The sequence below is a fragment of the Cololabis saira genome, chromosome 16, assembly GCF_033807715.1.
Source record: "Cololabis saira isolate AMF1-May2022 chromosome 16, fColSai1.1, whole genome shotgun sequence".
Classification (NCBI taxonomy): Eukaryota; Metazoa; Chordata; class Actinopteri; order Beloniformes; family Belonidae; genus Cololabis; species Cololabis saira.
In genome coordinates, this window is record NC_084602.1 from 9,908,941 (window position 1) to 9,928,736 (window position 19,796).

Sequence of the window (19,796 nt, forward strand, 5' to 3'; positions counted from 1 at the left end):
CGCCACCTAGAAAACTGAAGAGAAATGCAGTGACCACCGTGCACGAAAGGCTTACGTCAAATCTCCATTAAATCAAGAGAAAGGAGCAAATAATAAGGGCATTTTACAAATTGCTCTTCAATGTTGTCGAACTTGTACGGACTGGCAGAAGAGCGGTACAACCGTTCCTGGAGTCACAGCAGCTGCCCTGCAGCGGAGGGCTCAGGAGGGGCTGCAGAGATCCTGCAGCAGCTATCTTTGGTTCTATCTCCCTGTGCAAATGAGCAACGCTTCGGGGATTTCTGGCTCTGCATTCCAAAAAGCTGCATGGACTGAGCGCCTCGCAAAACCTGACAGCAGCAAATTCCAACAGCCCGGACTCCCCTTCTTCTCCCTGAGTCACTCCCACCGTCACTCAGGGAACACCAGGCCGGTGTTTGGGTGCAGTCAGCAGGAAGACATTTAAACAGACCTAGGTGATGGACCATTTAGAGTCACAACACACCAAGATCCAGCCATTAACCTTGGTTTATCCCGGGTTGGGTCGTGAACACAGCAGCTGAGCTCCCTCCCCCCCCAACCACCTCCTCCAGCTCTTCCAGGGGAATACTGAGATGTTCCCAGCCAGCTGAGAGGAACAATCCCTCCAGCATGACCTCGGTCTGCCCTGGGGCCTCATTGCGGCGAGGCCCCTAACCAGATGCCCAAACCATGACACCATCAACACCATGACGCTCCTCACAGTGCTAGCAAGCATCTCATCCAATCCAGATGTCCCATGTAGAGCCTTTCTGCAACAAACATACCAGGACAGCAGCGGTGTCATTACAGAGGTGTACTTTAACAGCTTTCCTCAAACACTCACTGGAAAAACTTGAATAAATAAAACAAATGAACATGGATGCAGGCCACAAGGGAAGAAGAAAAAGAGCAGAAACGCCATACGTCTCGGTGTTAGATGGAAAAGCCAAAGAAACTAAATAATGTGGGTGTTTAAGAATAGACACTCAGTGTTGCATGTTCATACATGGCTGGAAGTGAAAGTCCAGTTATCAATCTCAAGATGCACAAAAGTGATGAATTTAGAAAAAGAACGACATAGCCCGGCATTCCCCAGACCCCTCAGGACCTGTTGCCGTGCACTGTTCAGATGCTTCCCTGCTCCAACACACCCGAGTCAAATACATGCAGGACCATCAGCTTGTGATCCAGGTCTCCACAAAACTGTTAATCCAGAAGAAAACTGAATCCATGTAATCCACATGATCAGTCTCAGCTAGCCCATCTAATAAACCAACGTCTTTGAGTGGAAGATTCAAACAGTGGAAATATCTTACAACTCTGAGAAAATAGTTTGACTCCGAAGCCTTGTCATTTTATTTATCAAACAATATTTGTACTGTTTTCAGGTTAAATATGTTACCATGAATCCACTGATTCTCCTCCAGCCAGATCAGGCATCAACATGGCCCGATTCACACTCCAGGCTTCCAGTGACCATATTCCAAGGTTTTTCCTCCCATGTGACACAGATCAGATGGGAGAAGTGGATGTGTAAAAAATGTACACGGATTCAGAAACCCTCAGATGGGTTTCAGGCCTCACTCATATGTGGAAATAGATCAGATACGGACAGATACTTCCAGTTGTGTCTTCCATCTAAGCGGACAGATTGGATTTTCCCCGTTAACGTGACCCCAACATCGCTGAAACTGTGACAGTGATAAACAAAGGTTATCATGCTGTCCTTTTTCTTCTCAGCTTTAAAATATACATCATCTTTTGCTGACCTCCAAAATATTCTGGAATGAACTCCACAGGACAATATCTCCTCGCGCCACCTGTGTGCTGCTCCCCCGCAGACTACGCCCACACTCCTGTTGCATCTTTCTCAACTGAGGGGAACCCTGAGGAGGCACTGACAGCGACCGAAGAAACGCATCCACAAAAACAGCTTCTGCATCACCTACATTCACTGAAAACAGTGCTGGGCTTTCTCCGTTACTTCATAAATTATTCTGGCTCATCTCGCCTGCCCTTTGTTTCTCCAGCTGGTAACCGGTTTAAATATCTGATACCGCTTTTACAAGATTATGTTCTCATGAAGAAAAAGCAAATAAAGGCATTAAATTAAACTAAGTCATCAAGAACAGTGGAATTTCAACTTAATTCTTAATTATTTTTTCTTTTTCATTCAGTAAATGCATCATTTACACAGTGCTGAGAAATCACATTTTGGGGAGGTCAATAAATGCATCATCATAAAATCCTGTTTCTTTTTTTCCCCAGTCAGTTGATCACAATGACACAGTTACTAGAAAGCAATTACTCAGAGTCAAAGCATTTCACTGTGAATACAGGAAGGAAAGAGGAACCAATGTGTACAGTCTGACAGCTTGACTTGGGTCATGCAAAAGGACAGTGAGTCCAAAAACACTTCAGAGCTATGTTAGAAAGGCCAAAAGTAAAATAATGATGGTGGTGCAATGGTGATGTCCAACTCAATACCTGAACCTGAATGACATGCGGGGATGTGAGCTTGGAAGTGCCCTAATAATAAATGTCTGCAAAATGAGCAAGAAATTGAAAAAGAAAGCATCAACAAATCAGAGAAAGCATGGCTATATAATTCATGCATCCATCATCAGGGTGCTGGACCACAAACTTTAAACATGAGTCAGACTTTGAGCTCTGCTCAACTACAGCGACTTGTCAGATGAACTGTGCAGAAACAGCTGCCCTGGCGGGTCTGCCGGGTTTCTGGCCACAGCATTAAATAGACAGGAATCACTTATCAGACCAGAGGAGCTACCGTTCATTCATGGGTCAAATTTAACTGTCCAGAAAGACAGCATTCATGTAAATCTGATTTAGAAACAACGTGCCTGTCTGATGTAAATGTCAGGCTCATTGCAGCTGATCTGCATCCAGTCAACATGCAGTCCAACCCAAAAATACTTTTTTTATTCTTAATTCATCCATCAATTTTGCACATCCAGGTTCGGGTCGCTCCTCCATAATGGAGCCAACTAATATCCACAAATTACCGGTAACCCCATATGTGACAGATGTAAATTGGAGGACGCAACATTAATCCACATGTTTTGGCTCTGCCCGAAGTTACAGGGATATTGGTAGGCTATCTTTGAAGCCCTCTCCACGGTGTTAGCGGTTAAAATCGACCCAAACCCTATGATGTCTATATTTGGGATTATTCCTGACAGGATGAAGCTACCTGTAGGGGGACACAAAGTAATTGCTTTTACCACCCCTGATACTTTTGGGGTGGAAGGAGGCCGTCCCCCCCTCAGTTTCCCGCTGGATAAGGGATGTGCTGTCAAATCTGAAACTGGAGAAAATCAGGTATACACTACAGGACTCTGAAAAGAAGTTTTTTAAAGTGTGGAGACCTTTTTTGATAAACCCTCCACACAAGTGCAGTAATTAATTTTTGACAGATACCCGTATTGGGTTGCTGGCGTCTCAGGCCTTGTCATGCTGCTTCTACAATCCGTTTTAGTCTTCAATTACACTGTGTTTCACTAAGTGCCTTGTAGTAATTGGTTTCTCACTCTTGACATTTTTGTTATACAAACATACGTTGTAAAATTTCACTAAGTAGAGTAAGCCTAACAAAATTGAGTGACAGCAGGGGTAAGGGAAGTTCGTTGTGGGGAGGGAATGTTTAATGTTTTGATTATGTGCAAGTGAAAATCAATAAAAAGAACTATGAAAGAAAGAGCCAACTGAGGTGGTTCAGCATCTGATTAGGGGGGTCCCTCCTGGAAACCTCCCCCAGGAGGTGTTTCAGGCATGAAACTGGGAGAGAGTCCTGAGGCAGATACAGGACACACTGGAGACATTGTATTTCTTGGCTGGCCTTGGAATGCCTTTGCGTCGTCCTGGTTCCTAGCTATATGGCGAGCCGGGCCTCTGCTGCTACATTTTCACAAGATACAAGATATACAATATCAGTTGGACATTTCAACGACGATGTTACTTGTAATACATAAACAACTAAGACTTAAATATTCGGAATTCTGAAAAAAAGATCAAAGATTCAAATACAATTTTTGAAAAACGCGCAAGGTTATGGATAAGCCCTGAATGCAGGCATTGTGACGTAGAATTGTCAAATTGGTTTGATTCACTGCATGAATCGGCACAGATTACTTTTGTAATACTGTATTTGACCCGGTCTTTGTACGTTTTGACCGTATAGAAATGTGATTCTTGCTATTGTTAGAATGAGATCTACCTGCTGTACTCTACTGCCCTTACTTTTTAACAACTTGTGCTTTTTATTAATTTACCTCTTCTCTTCTTACCTCTTCTTATCATTTTATTTCATTTTATTTGTTATTTACTGTTTAATTGTGTCTTGCCGCTTTTAATGTTGATGTAAAGCACTTTGAATTACCTTGTGTTGAATTGTGCTATACAAATAAACTTGCCTTGCCTTACAGCAACATGGTGTTGTTTTTGAAAAAAGGATAAAATTACACCTGGCAACAACTGCTATGTTGACAGTGAACAGACTTGGTTGGATCTCTTGATCATTCTAATAAAACATCTTCATGCTCCCTTCATACACAAACATTCCTGAATGCACCTTAAAATTTCAATCCTATCAGCCGCTGCAAGTGCAGGGACGTTCTGCTGGTGCAGACAACCAGTTGTGTTAAATGCAGCAGACAAAAGAACAGCTGGATAGGAAGTCACATCTCCACATGACAGCTGAGTGAGGTGGCTGAAGCTTCAAAGGTCACCGGCATGAAAGCTCTGATCAACCCTCTAACACAGACGACTTAAAACAACCCTTTCATCCATGTGGAAAACAGCGGACTTTCATCATTCCTCCGGAGGTATCCAGGCAGGCTCCGGGAACAACTGTGGGCTGACCACACAGGGCAGAGGACCGGGCTTATCCCGACTCTGCTGCCGTGGGATTGGCCGGCCCACTCACCCCTTTGTCCCCCTGAATGAAGCTATTTATAGCTCTGTGCATTCTGGACAGATTGTGACAGAAATGCATGAGATTTCACCGGCTGATTAAAGACAAAGGGGTCGCATATCTGGAGGAACTGGACAGATGTGGAGACTTTCCCGTTGTGTTCACCAACATGGAAAAAGGAAACTGTGTAACTGGCTCCTGACAAGTTGGAGACATTCACAAGTGCTTGTCGAGTAAGAAGAATTTCCTTCCTTTCATCTATCAAGGAAAGGAAAACATTGAGCCAATTGTACTATCAGTTAGCATGTGGCTAACCGGGCTGCGGTTACACGCGGTGTTACATAAACGCCAACATTTCGAGTCTGACCTGCAGCTGTGCTCCAAGTTGAACACAACCATATCAAACATGAGTTTACCTGAAGCCGTCACGGAGGAAACAGGAAGTACGCTACAGAAGAAGAAATAGAGCCTACATGAAATCAATACTTTAACATGTGAAATTGATTTCACATCCACAAAAACAATATTTATTCACGGCAATAAAAGAACAACTGTTAATAAGACTTAAGGGTCACTTTAAGTTACACAGACCCCCAACTGATGAAAGGAGCATATCCAAAGCCTCAATGAGCAACTAATACTTGCCGCATGATACAGTGAGTGAACAGAGGCCAAGCTCTAGGCCATATCATGGTTTACTGGTAGGAGAAATAAAAAAGTAGGATTTCTCTGTATTCTAAGCTGATATTTGTTCTGCCCTTCTCACATTTCTCCAAATAATACATACAAAAAGGAAAATAAAAAGTTTCAGCCCATTTAAGCAACCACTAATTGGCACTGGTCAGGGCCAATCAGGCAGTCAGCCAATTATTTAAGGATTATTTAAACTATTTTTAGGAAACATGGTCAAGGTCTTCGGGAAAAAGGAGTAACCTCAGACTCCCCTTGAGGTCATCTCTTGCGACAGCTTCGTATTGCCTTACAGCGCCAAGTCACACATCAACAACGATCAACAATGGCTAAAAAATGAAGCTAGCTCACAGAGAATCAGTGGACTTCAAAAAAGAAAACGAGGAAACTAAAAATTGAAGAAATGAGGAGAAAATAAAAGAAGAGACTGAATATCAGATAGCGTCAAGCAACTTAACTCCAACACCTATAGGGGACCCTCAGAGCTAAACAGTGCTAACATTTAAAATACAAAAAATAAAAATATAACAATCCAGTGAGGTTCAAGAGGTTATGGGATTTTCTTAGGTCACATTTTCCTCATAAATTGGAACTGGGAATGACGTCACATTTAATCTGACAGCCTTCCAGTTGCAAAGTCAGAAAAATACACGGACACTTGCAGGAATGTTACATTAAAATGATTAGATTGAAAAATATAGGCTATATGCCTTTCTGGTGAGCTGCTGCTGACAATTGCTAGCAATACAATTTCATGACAGTGCTGTTTCCAAACAACACACAAACACATTTGTCGATAAAAAGTAAACGATGAGTATATCTGACTAAATGTAAATGCATCTAGACAGAACTGTTAGACACAGTAAATTTAGCTTAGCTTTTACATTATTGATGCAAGGAGCAGCCATGTTGGATTCTGAGTTGGGGTACACAGGATTCTCCGACTTCTACGCTCCTACTACAAAAGGAGCTCACTATAACATCAGTTGCCTGTTTCAAGTCATGGATTTCAGTCCTTTACATGTACCATTTTGTTGAGGGTACATTGACACTAGGGGTGTAACGGTACACAAAAATCACCGTTGAGTACGTACCTCACGTTGAGGTCATGGTTCGGTTCATTTTTGGTACAGTAAGGGAAAAAAACAAAACAGAAAAATAGCTTTTCGTTTAATTTTCAACTTTTGCAAACTACGGTTTATACATTTTCTTATAAAAATGAAACATAAAAAAATATATAGAAAAATAGGAATAAGAATAGAATACTGCTTAAATCTGTTACCAAGTCCTCCAATAAATAAATATTCTCAAATTAAACAAAATATAAAACATGTCTTCTCAACAACTGAGTATGGTTGCGTTTCCACCAGCAGGAGTTCTGGGTAAATTTGGCGGACAGAAACCCCTAACAGGGGCCTGTCCTTGGCCCCTTCAGCCAACACGTCTCCATGACACTGTAGCACCACACAAGAACCTTGGACCATGGTTTTTTTCATGTTCTCTAACTGCATCAAATGTCTCTGGTCAGAATACTCAAATGATTTGTGGTCACATGATTTAAGTTCACGTGAGAGGGCTGAACTTCATGAATACGGAATCAGCAGAGACCACCCACCAAGTAGCCCCTCTGGGTTGAAAAACAGCCCTCTCCTACAACAGGGCCGTTTTTTGTCCCATGAAGGTTCCTGAAGGCCACATTACAGGGCTGTTCCTGGTAATGGAAACACACCCAACCGGCCCGGCCCCAAAAATCTACCCGGAATCCCACCTAATGGTCGCAGATCCGGAGCTATAAAAACACCAGTGGCATTAGTTATAGCTTTAAAAGCCTGTTTAAATGCCAAACGTAGCTGTGTTGACACCGTGCTGGTTTCTTTCCTCGCAGCAGCGATATTTAAATTCACTTGGAGCCGTTTCAAATGTGTTCTGAAGCTTGGGGTGTTGCCAGAAATATGCCAGTTTGCTGGTGAACAATGTTGGCAGACTGCTGTTGTCTTATCCACTTTTGCGTTGTTGTTTTTCACCGGGAAACTGAAGTGTTCCCAGGAGAGTCTTCAAGCTCCGGCTGCTTGTTTACATCAACCATGACGGCTGCTAGCGGATAAAAAAAAAATATCAGGGGGAATCCAGTGCCGACTACAAACTTCCAGTCCGCCACTTAATACTGTATGTCCAGGTGGGAACTCCGATTTGAAGTATGCTCTGCACACAAAACAAGCTACTGTTAAACATTGTATTCGGATCGGTACACATCTGCACCGTACCGACAGCCCTGTACAGAAACGGTTTGGTAAGAATGTGTGTACTGTTACACCCCTAGTTGACACTGACATTTCTTTCATTGCACAGTGCACTGCAAGCACCCACCTGATGCACCATTAACACTCAGAAAGTTGAGGATGGAATGCTGGACCCTCATGAGTCAAGTAGGATTGTCTACGTGAAGAGAGCACAAACTGAATCTTCACTTTAACTCTTAGAAAGTGTCGTCTAGCTGTTGACAAAAATCGTCACCTTGGGGTCCCGTCTCGGCTGTCTCTCTTGTAACTGCATATATGCATGTATGTTTTTACGGCAATCTCCACTGATTCCAACTTAAGGGCAGAAATAAACATATTTACAGCCTGTTTAAAAAAAAAAACATTTTGGTCTCAATCATTTGATTTCACACCCATGACAACTCTCAGTGGGTGAATTTTTTGTACCCCGCCAGGAGAGTTTATATCAAGCAATACATCTCTTTGTAATATGATTGATTGGCCGTTGGCCAAGCTGAAACGTCTGATGGCAGACTCTGCAGATATTTTGGCGGGTTTAATGGACATACAGTGGGTATGTTCACGTCACCTTGCTGAACAACATGGTTGGACCCGCCACAAAGAAAAATGGGCTTCAATACCGGTCTTCAGAAATCAATGGGTCAATGCTTCGTTATATACAGTCTATGGCTCCAACACAAGTATCCCATTAACACTTAATGGGTGGTGCTTGTTATTGTTATACCACAAACAACTAATCAATTTCTTTTTTTTCTCTACCCATATAACCCACATACTTTGAATTTCTCCTGCCCCGTGTATCATTTAATTGGCTTGAACTATCAGTGTAGCCGCATTTTGATAGGCTGATGCTTGCAAGTAAGTTGGGGAATGAAACGCACAGGACGCACAGGACGCACAGGACTCTCAATTCACTTCATCACGCTAGACACGTCTCTATTCACCATAAACGGACAGTGACGCTTTCACAGGTAAAGGAAACACTGTTATAACAAGATGTGCCGGACCATCCCATCTCATTGCCACAGTACTGTCAGTATTTGTCGACATAGCAAAGTTCCATGCCCCCAAGTGGTCAGAAGTGGTATTGCTCCATGCTAGGTGAGTGACAGTGAAACTGGCCATGGCATTTAACACAGATGAAGAAAGAAAAACAACATCCAGCGTGTCCCAGTTTCTCATGAACAGAAAAAGAGTCAAATTAAAAAGGGCTCTGTCATAATGCAGAGTGAACAAACAACATTTCCCAGCAAGTCAAATTAAATCCCTCCATTTGATTATCTGCAGAGGAAAAGCTGACAGGGGCTCTTGCCGCCTTCCTCAGCTCTCTGCAACAGGAACTTCACTGGAGGAGCTTCTACATTGTTTATGGCTGACTTCTCCAGCACGTATGACCTTAAAAAACCTCCAGTGACCTCCACAATCCACAGATAAACCCCCACTAGGCAGGTGTGCAAAGTTGGAGCAAACGTCCTACAGCATTTTGGAATATTTGCTTAAAAGGAGATCTCCACAGCCCTTTGTTAAAGGAAAGACTGTTATAACTAGATGTGCCGGACCATCCCATCTCATTGCCACAGTACTGTCAATATTTGTCAACATAGCAAAGTTCCATGCCCCCAAGTGGTCAGAAGTGGTATTGCTCCATGCTAGGTGAGTGACAGTGAAACTGGCCATGGCATTTAACACAGATGAAGAAAAAAAAACAACATTCAGCTTGTTCAAACTTCTCACTAATAGAAAAAGAGTCAAATTAATAGGGCTCTGTCATAATGCAGAGTGAACAAACAACATTTCCCAGCAAGTCAAACATGGGAAAGAAATCAAATCCCTCCATTTGATTATCTGCAGAGGAAAAGCTGACAGGGGCTCTTGCCGCCTTCCTCAGCTCTCTGCAACAGGAACTTCACTGAGGAGCTTCTACATTGTTTATGGCTGACTTCTCCAGCACGTATGACCTTAAAAAACCTCCAGTGACCTCCACAATCCACAGATAAACCCATTGGGCAGGTGTGCACAAGTTGGAGCAAACTTCCTACAACATTTAGGAATATTTGCTTAAAAGGAGATTTCCACAGCCCTTTGTTAAAGGAAAGACTGTTATAACAAGATGTGCCGGACTATCCCATCTCATTGCCACAGTACTGTCAGTATTTGTTGACATAGTAAAGTTCTATGCCCCCAAGTGGTCAGAAGTGGTATTGCTCCATGCTAGGTGAGTGACAGTGAAACTGGCCATGGCATTTAACACAGATGAAGAAAAAAACCAACATCCAGCGTGTTCAAACTTCTCACGAACAGAAAAAGAGTCAAATTAAAAGGGCTGAAAAGAGTGAACAAACTTTTCCCAGCAAGTCAAACATGAGAAAGAAATCAAATCCCTCCATTTGATTATCTGCAGAGGAAAAGCTGACAGGGGCTCTTGCCGCCTTCCTCAACTCTCTGCAACAGGAACTTCACTGGAGGAGCTTCTACATTGTTTATGGCTGACTTCTCCAGCACGTATGACCTTAAAAAACCTCCAGTGACCTCCACAATCCACAGATAAACCCACTGGGCAGGTGTGCACAAGTTGGAGCAAACTTCCTACAGCATTTAGGAACATCTGCTTAAAAGAAGATTCCCACAGCCCTTTGTTTAAACAGGAAATCCCCCACCCTGCAAATCCAGAAAAAGTTAACTTCAACCCTGGAGAATGCAGTGATGGTCGCAAACCAAAGCCTGAATTATGGTTCTGCGTTAAATCGACGCAGAGGCTACGCCGTAGGGTACGCGTCTCCGCGCACCGTACGCCGTAGCCTCTGCGTCGGTGTGACGCGGAACCATAAACCAGCCTGTGCCGCGGCGCAGCGCGGCGGCTGGTGGAGGCCCTCGCCTCGGTCCCCTCCAGGGGGAAAAGCGGGGCTGTACTTACAGGATGGTGGTCTGCGGGGACACGGCCGGCACCGTCTCCAGGTTCAGGTGCATACACCGGACCGTGGTCCTGAAGCAGAGGCAGCGGCTGGGGCAGCCCAGGCCGAGCTGCGCTCCGCGGAGCAGCAGCAGCGGCAGCAGCAGCAGCCATGGAGGAGGAAGGAGCCGGAGAGAGCGCAGCGCCATTGCTGCTCACACAGACGGAGCCGGAGCGCAGAGCCGGGGCAGAGCCACACACACGCACGGAGGGGGTGGGGAGGGGGGTCCGGGGTCCGGGCTCCGGGATCCACTCTCTCCACTCTCCCTGCACGGTCCAGCCCAAAGTTCCTCTGGAAAAACTCCCCACTTCCAGCTCAGCTTCTCCCCCATTCATGGACACGCACCACTTCTCCTTGCGCACTCGCCAAATCAGTGCTTTATTTCACACTTCTGCCCAACTTGGTAGGTTAAGAAAATGTATAGGCTGCATCTTTGTTATAGCGCCCCCCCTCTTCAAGAAACAACCACATTATGTCATTAGTCGTGTTCTGAAAGGAATTTAAGCAAAGGTTTAATTCAGGGGGCTGATTTTAACTCTAAAATCATGTTTATTTGGCCAAGTCAGGTCAAACAAGACATGGAATTTGACTCGGTTATTTTCGCTCACTGTACAGTAAATAGGTAAATGACAGCTCTTATTAACATAGGCTATATACAATTTAAAAAAAGTGAAAGGTGCAGCAGTATGAGGTAGACACAGTACTGGAGTTGAGGGGGATGAGGGGGATGGCATCCCCCCCTGAAATAAATCCAGTCCAAATCATCCCCCCTATAAAACTGCCATCCCCCCTTTCCATCCCTTATGTCATTTCATTAATGAATGTGGTATTACTGCTATTTCAACATCTAGAGTCATCACCAGAAAAATAACACCAGAAAAATAACTTATTTGACAATTTTCACCTGTTTCAAGTCAATTGTCACTTGAAATAAGCAGGAAAATCTGCCAGTGGGACAAGATTTACCTTCTTATTACAAGCAAAAAAATCTTTTTTTCAGATTTTTCTACTTATTTCAAGTGAAAATCTACTTGAAACAGGTGAAAATTGTTGTTTTTTCCAGTGATGAATCTTATTTTAAGGGTAATGAGATGTTTTTAACTAGAAATAGGACAAATATTCTTGTTAAGATTTTGAGTTTTTGCAGTGATCCATTTTACTTATCCTGTGAAGGACAGAGTCATATTGATAAGTTCAGAAAACTGTTTTTTATTGTTGTGTTTTGATGTATTTGATGTAAGCCCAGTGGATATTTAAAGCTTACAGAAGGCTGCATTTAACTGCTGCTATGTCATTCCTGCAGTATTTCTGCAGGTGTTTTGGTCAGTGCTATTATTTGTAATATATTATATTATTTGTAATCAGCACAAATTATCTCTCCCCATATGATAAAATCCACCATCCCCCCTGATTTTGTTTTTACAACTCGAGTACTGGGTAGACATGGTTATTGAAAGGTACATTGTTACAGCATATGATTGTGGTTGTTATTATGATTGTTATTGCACAGTGATTGATTACTCTGAGACTATATAAGTGATGAGAGTTCATCAGAGCAACAGCTGGGGGAAGAAACTGTCTGTGTCTGGGGGAGCCGGGCCCTTCAGTGGGGTTCCCACCTAAATGACCCAAAACATTCATAGTTACAGAAACTTCTCATTCAGAAGCTGCAAAAGACAACATGGGGGGGGGGGGGGGGGGGGGGGGGCTTTTCACTTCCACATGTACTAAACTTCTTAAAACAAAGAAGGATTTTCTGTGAATTACATTAAGGCAAGGCAAGTTTATTTGTATAGCACAATTCAACACAAGGTAATTCAAAGTACTTTACATCAACATTAAAAGCGGCAAGACACAATTAAACAGTAAATAACAAATACAATGAAATAAAATGATAAGAAAGGAGGTAAAATAATAAAAAGCACAAGTTGTTAAAAAGCAGGTACATCTCATTCTTAAAATGGCAAGAATTATGTTTCTATACGGTCAAAACGTACAAAGACCGGGTCAAATACAGTATTACAAAAGTAATCTAAAAATTTGTACGGTGAATTAAACCAATTTGACAATTCTATGCCACAATGCCTGTTTCCAGGTCTTATTTCACACAACTGATGAGAATTATGTTTCTATACGGTCAAAACGTACAAAGACCAGCCTCAGGTCAATGGCAAGAATTACGTTTAATTCAGGGGGCTGATTCTAACTTTTGGGGGACTCGGGGCCCTTCAGTGGCATTCCCACCTAAATAACTCCACATTCATAGTTACGGAAACTTCTCATTCAGAAGCTGCTAAAGAGAACATGGAAGCTTTTCACTTCCACATGTACTAAACTTCTTAAAACAAAGAAGGATTTTCTGTTAATTCAATTAAGTCAGATAATAGTTAAGATGATCCATAAAGATGCATTAATCTATAAATTAATCTGAAGTTCAACTTAAAGTTGAGCTAGAAAATTAAAGTAAGCTGAGGCTAGCTGATCAAACACAACATTACTTGGAAAGTAAAACGTAGAATATCTGACCTTACAAACTGGGAAATGTTCAATAGAAAGATCACATTCTGACTTTGAAGGCCCTCCAGAAAGTTTAACTTTATAAGTCTGCAAATGTGTGAGAGAAAACTCAGGAAATGTGGCACGATAAACAGAAACATTGGGATCTGAGCCATAATTTAGGTGCTTCACAGTGAAACATTGAAGTTTGCTGATGCAGTTGGCTTGAAACGAAGACGGGTTTTATTTCTCACAAATACTGTAATTGAGGCTGACCGGGTGACGTCAGGAGCCCCACACATCTGCAACGCCTGGAAGAAGCAGAAAACCAACTTCCACAGCTGCTTCTCCCACCTGAGGAGCTTTCTGGCTCCGACTGATGCACAAAAACTACTTCATGCTTTTTCTCCATTTAAAGATGAAATTACTGCAATTTCTTATCCGTAGGGTTTCCTAAGATTCCCCTGAAGAGCATGCAGCTGATCAGAATCAAAAGTTCTGATGAAAATAAGCAGGAAGGAAGATATTTTGGCTTCCAGAGAAATCCAGAACCATTTAGAGGAGAATCTTCAAAAATAAAGCCCTTAAAGTTTGAGCATTTTTAATACATTTTCTTTTATCTTATCAAAATCCTTTTCACATTCTAGCACTAAAACTAGTTGTTTAAGTGTTCTGAAATTAATATGATTAACATGTCTGCCGTGGAGAAAAAACACTACTAATTACTTTACTTGCCTTTGTTTCCACCAATAAACCAGACTTTCTGCTTGTTTCCATGGTAGATACGTGCACTGTGCTTAAACGCACATATTTGCACAAACAAATGCATATTTTAATGAAAAACACAAATGTGAATTCTCTCATTTTTAATAATATAATTAAAACCAGTTGGGAATTGTCATTGGAGAGAAAAAGGGGTAAATGGACCTTACTGTAGGAAAATAAATTGTGATCTACTTTATAACAAAATTGAATTCCTTGCATCCACCACCCCATTCCAAAGTGACAAATGTGTATTTCTGTCCACGAGCTGCACACCGGGAATAGCCTTCAACCTTGTACTTCTGGACATGTTGAGAACTCATCTTGACCATCATCAGATTCCCTCAGATCCTGAAAGTGTCCAGTTTTCCTGTTGAACGTGTGCTTTTGAATAAGAAAATCTGAGCCAGTCGCTTCAGTTGTGGTTTTAATGAAGTAGCCAGTCAGTGTACGCCTGATGAATGTTTTAATGAGAGTATTGAGAATTAAATCCATATATTACCTGCCATTGTTTATGTAATAAAAGTAATTGTCGTAAGTTGACAGATGGCCAGTGGCTGGACCGTCCAGGAAGGAGGGCTGGAGTCATTTCATCTCATTTACATGAAAGCACATTGAACCACGTCTGTTTTATTATACATTTGAGTTTGCTGCCACCTGGTGGATCATGTAGAAATGACAACATAAAAATACCAGTGTGGGCTTCGTGATGGTATGTTAGTATTTCCTGTGTAATTAGTAAATCATCTGATTATAGTTGGTCTCAATTTTAGACAAATATACGGAGCCCCTCTGGTGACATTTGAAAAAAATAAAATAATGGCCACGAGTTATTAATGCGTGTCCACGCATTATTTTATTTTTTTCAAATGTCACCAGAGGGGCTCCGTACAAATACAATCTCAGTCAAACAAACCTTTTTCACCAGCATTTATTTTAAATCAAAAAAAGTGTCTGTGGGTTCTGAACCCGAGTGGAATAAAGGACTTTATCTGAAAGTAACTGTTTTCACTCAAGTGGATTAATGATCAGAACACAGGACTGATGTAGTTACTCTTTACCCAAGACTTTTGGATTCAACCTTCAGCCTCAACACTCAAATATATAATATTTAGTTGACTAACATCCACTAATTACTGAAATAAACTGAGCTGTTTGCGCTGTCCTCACCGATTTTCTCAATAATTATAAGGTGTGTTTTGAATGTAGATATAAGTAGATTCTGACTGGTTCATCGAGCCAAATAAATGAATAGGTCCTTGGAGACATTATGTAGGTCAGGATTAACCTGCCTGATGTCTTCATCCGACTAAACGCACCTCGTTATTAATCTAGTGGAAACAACGTTGATGTGCAGATGAGAGTAATTAGTAGTCAGGTCTCTTTGCTTAAACAACGACCAGTTAGGGCTCAAACATCAGAAATCAGTTTTCACAGTTTATGGTGGAAACACAGGTTGTAGGGGGGGGGGTCGCAGTCTTATTTAATGAATCATTTAAACGTAAGCAGTTTCTGTTTCTGAATCTATTGCGTCTATTACAACAGAGGTTTTCTCTAGGATCTTTCCAGAGACGAACATGACCCCCCGAGCAATTATTACATAAACATAAACACTGGCAGGTAAAAACTCCCCTAGTGGGAAAAAAACCTTAAGCCAAACAGTTGCAAGAAAAAACTCCCCTTTAGGAGGGAAGAAACCTGGACCAGGACCTGGATCATAAGGGTTAGGGAGCAGAGCAGGAAAAGAGAAAACAGACAGAGAGAAGGAAGAACAGAGAAAGGAGAGACACAGACACAATAGCCCCTTTCACACAGCCAGTTCGAGGCGGGAACGTTGCGCCTTTAAGCCGCCTCGCTGTTCTGTGTGAAAGTCACGGAGGCGGAATGGGGGGGCCAAGTGGCCCCACCAATAAGCCGGCAGCGGAGGTAGTCACAGAGCCGTCACAGAGACGAAACGGGGTCTGTGTGAATGACACAGCCGGCATGCCGCTGACATGACGGTCGGACTGACGCTGTCGTCACGCCTCTGATTGCGGAACGCCGGCATGCTGTGTGAATTTACAGACGGGAGCGGCGTTATGCCGGCGTTGTATGGTTCTGTGTGAACCAACAAAGGCGGCGTATTGGCAGGACTTCTTTACACCAATATTGCGGAATCTCTGTGTGAAAGGGGCTAATGGCTAACTGGTGTACTAACTACAGGACTGACTATAGCCCCTTTCACACAGAGATTCCGCAATATTGGTGTAAAGAAGTCCTGCCAATACGCCGCCTTTGTTGGTTCACACAGAACCATACAACGCCGGCATAACGCCGCTCCCGTCTGTAAATTCACACAGCATGCCGGCGTTCCGCAATCAGAGGCGTGACGACAGCGTCAGTCCGACCGTCATGTCAGCGGCATGCCGGCTGTGTCATTCACACAGACCCCGTTTCGGCTCTGTGACGGCTCTGTGACTACCTCCGCTGCCGGCTTATTGGTGGGGCCACTTGGCCCCCCCATTCCGCCTCCGTGACTTTCACACAGAACAGCGAGGCGGCTTAAAGGCGCAACGTTCCCGCCTCGAACTGGCTGTGTGAAAGGGCCTTATGACTGGAACAAACTCCCAGAAAAGCTCAGATCAGCTGAAACAAGCAGCTGAATTTAAGTCCAGGTTGAAGACTCACCTGCTCTCATCTGCATCTGAATAAAGCTCCAAATCTGCACTGGTACTTTTCAAAGTGTGATCATATTTTAACTACTGTTTTTATCTATTGGTCTTCTTTCTTTCTTTTTTGTTTTAAGTCATGCTTTTTATTTATACTATGTGATCTTTTAATGTCTCTGTGAAGCACATTGAATCACCTTGTTTCTGAAGTGTACTACACAAATAAACTTGCCTTCTCTGTCCTTCCTTATAAACAGCATCAGTGTTGAATCTCCAGTCCAGTCTATTGTCCAGGTGAACACAGAAGTATTTATCCTCCTCCATCACCTCCACTTCTCCCATGATGGAAAAATCATTTGACTCAATCCTGGCTCTCCTAAAACCCACAATCCTCTCCTTTGTCCTTCTCACATTGAAGATGAGATGATTGTTGCTACATAAACATGATTAGTGACTTATATCATCGCTGCAAGGGTCTGTTGAGTTATTGGCTTGAACAAGCTCAGTGTAATTATGAAATTACACTGCCCTTTTCATATTTTCAGCTGATAACGATCTGTAAATGACAATATATCTGATCTTGGTGCTTATGGATGACTTCTATTTCTACAAGTCGTTCCCCTGAAAGGTCATGCATTTTGAGTCTTTCATTATATCTTAGATATAAAAATCATTCTGATCTACTGATGATGTGAGAGAATAACAAGACAACAAATACAAACTCGTGTTCTTTATTTAAACTTCTTTATTTAAACACTTTCAACCAAAAGTAACTGACATGTGACACTCGGCAGGTTATAAGACAGCAAATATGAAGTACAGAACTGTAAAATTAGAATATTGTGATAAAGTCCTTTATTTTCTGTAATGCAAAAATGTCATACTGTAGATTCTGGATTCATTACAAATCAACTGAAATATTGCAAGCCTTTTATTATTTTAATATTGCTGATCATGGCTTACAGCTTAAGAAAACTCAAATATCCTATCTAAAAAAATTAGAATATTCTGGGAATCTTAATCTTAAACTGTAAGCCATAATCAGCAATATTAAAATAATAAAAGGCTTGCAATATTTCTGTTGATTTGTAATGAATCCAGAATGTATGACATTTTTGTTTTGTTAATTGCATTACAGAAAATAAAGAACTTTATCACAATATTCTTATTTTCTGAGACAGTCCTGTATTTGTCTCACCTTGTAACCATTTTAATTGGCATCAAATGAAAAGTCCTGTTTTTCCAGACAGACCGGTGATTTCAGACCTGTTCAGGAACGATGGAAGCGTTCCAGCTCAGCGTCTCATCGGAGTGGGCCACTCGTTGAAGGACTTCCAGAAGAAGGGTAGAGGGATTTCAACGTCTACCTTTTCCTTGCTGACTCTGACGTAGGGAGCCGTGCTTTGGGACACCCTCTCCACAACATCTACACTTTCATGAAGAGCTTGGGACAGGTTTGCCTGCAGGATCCCGATAAAGTCCCTGGTACGGCTGTTAACCTCCTCCACGGTCAGAGCGTCATACGCCTCCTGGATCCTCCGTTTGAGGAGGTCTTTGTACTCGCCCATGAGCCTCTTTACTTCCTCAGCGTTCTGTCTCAAAGACTCTAGAGTCTCGGCATAAATTTCATCAAACTTAGAGGTGATGTCTGCACTTTTATCTTTTATAAAGGTGAGAATATCCTCAACTTTTTCAGCAACTAACTTGAAAACATTATGATTTGGGTCATAGAACAAATTTTCCACCCATTCCACAGGGCGAGAGAGTTGATGATATGTAAATTCTGCAAAATCCTCCAACTTATCCATGATCTTCTCTCCATTAACATAACCGGCTCCGGGTACGTTGAACTCGATGTTTCTGATGAATTCGGTGTTCCTAATGGACTCAGAAATGCTCTTGAGAAGGGTGAAAAGCTGTTGGACTGTCCTCTCTGTGACTCTTGCCGCAGACTGACGAGCTTTCTGGAACATTTCCACCATAGAGAGCTTCACCTCCGATCCAGGAACTGTGAACTTTATTTTACTCAAGAACTCGATCAGTGCATCCAGGAAGTGTCGGATCCTGTTCCGGGTGTGTCTTACGGCTAGTTTAATCTCCCGGGCCACCCTGTGTCCAACATCCTGCACATTCATGGACATCAGCTGGTCAGAAACCTCCCTGTAGATGTCTTTTCCTTGATCGGCCAGGGTCTGGATTAAATCCTGCACTGCAGTGACGGGAATCTGCCGAGAGGCTTTCTCCACCATGTTAGAGACGGCGCTCTTCAGCTTCACGCCTCCACGCTTCAGATCGAAGCCAAAGTGGGAGGTGTGGTACTTGTTGATCAACTCAAGCACGGCTTCGGTCATCGCAGGAATCCTGCCCTTGAAGCCTTCCATCGCATCGTCCAAGAAGTCCCAGTTCCACGTCGTCTGGAAGGCCAGCTTCTGAGAGTTTTTTAGTGAGGATCTCACGGTGAGCACATTAGTGTCCTTCTCAGGAGTGGACTGGTGAGGAGGGAGGAAACAAAGGAAAAAAAAACTGTTGTAAAACATGAAGCATCAATCCATCCGTATCAACTTTCATGTAAAAACACACTGCAAAAACTCAAAATCTTACCAGGAATATTAGTCTTATTTCTAGTTAAAATGTCTCATTTTTAGTCAAAAAAAATCTCATTACACTTAAAACAAGAGTCATTACCAGAAAAATAACTTGTTATTTGACAATTTTCACCTGTTTCAAGTAAATGTTCACTTGAAATAAATAGAAAAATCTGCCAGTGGGACAAGATTTATCTTCTCATTACAAGCAAAAAAACCTTGTTCCACTGGCAGATTTTTCCACTTATTTTAAGTGAAAATCTACTTGAAACAGGTGAAAATTGTTTTTTCAGTTTGAAATATCTCTATATCCTCTAAGACCTGTTGTTATTGTTAGTTTTTTTGCCCATTCTTTGTCAATTCCAACGGTAGTTCGCATTGACACTAAAACTACTTTTATCTGAAACTACTTCATATGCGGTGCGCTCGAAATGCCTTACTTTTGAGTAATT

At 42.3% G+C, this 19,796-nt stretch overlaps 2 protein-coding genes across 4 annotated transcripts in view; both read right to left on the reverse strand.

Moving 5' to 3' along the window:
* Positions 1 to 11,212, reverse strand: part of LOC133462084 (peroxidasin) — a 137,359-nt gene extending 126,147 nt beyond the window's left edge. For all 3 annotated transcript variants that reach the window (XM_061743206.1, XM_061743205.1, XM_061743204.1), the window contains exon 1: positions 10,817 to 11,212. In XM_061743206.1, coding sequence (XP_061599190.1) covers positions 10,817 to 11,001 — 185 coding nt within the window. In that variant the 5' untranslated portion in view covers positions 11,002 to 11,212. The remainder of the gene's footprint in view (positions 1 to 10,816) is intronic.
* Positions 11,213 to 17,951: 6,739 nt separating this feature from the next.
* The window catches only part of apoba (apolipoprotein Ba), a 49,695-nt gene continuing 47,850 nt past the window's right edge, over positions 17,952 to 19,796 (reverse strand). Inside the window, exon 29 of the mRNA XM_061744444.1 lies at positions 17,952 to 19,248. Within this exon, the coding sequence (XP_061600428.1) occupies positions 18,055 to 19,248 (1,194 nt within the window). The 3' untranslated portion in view covers positions 17,952 to 18,054. The remainder of the gene's footprint in view (positions 19,249 to 19,796) is intronic.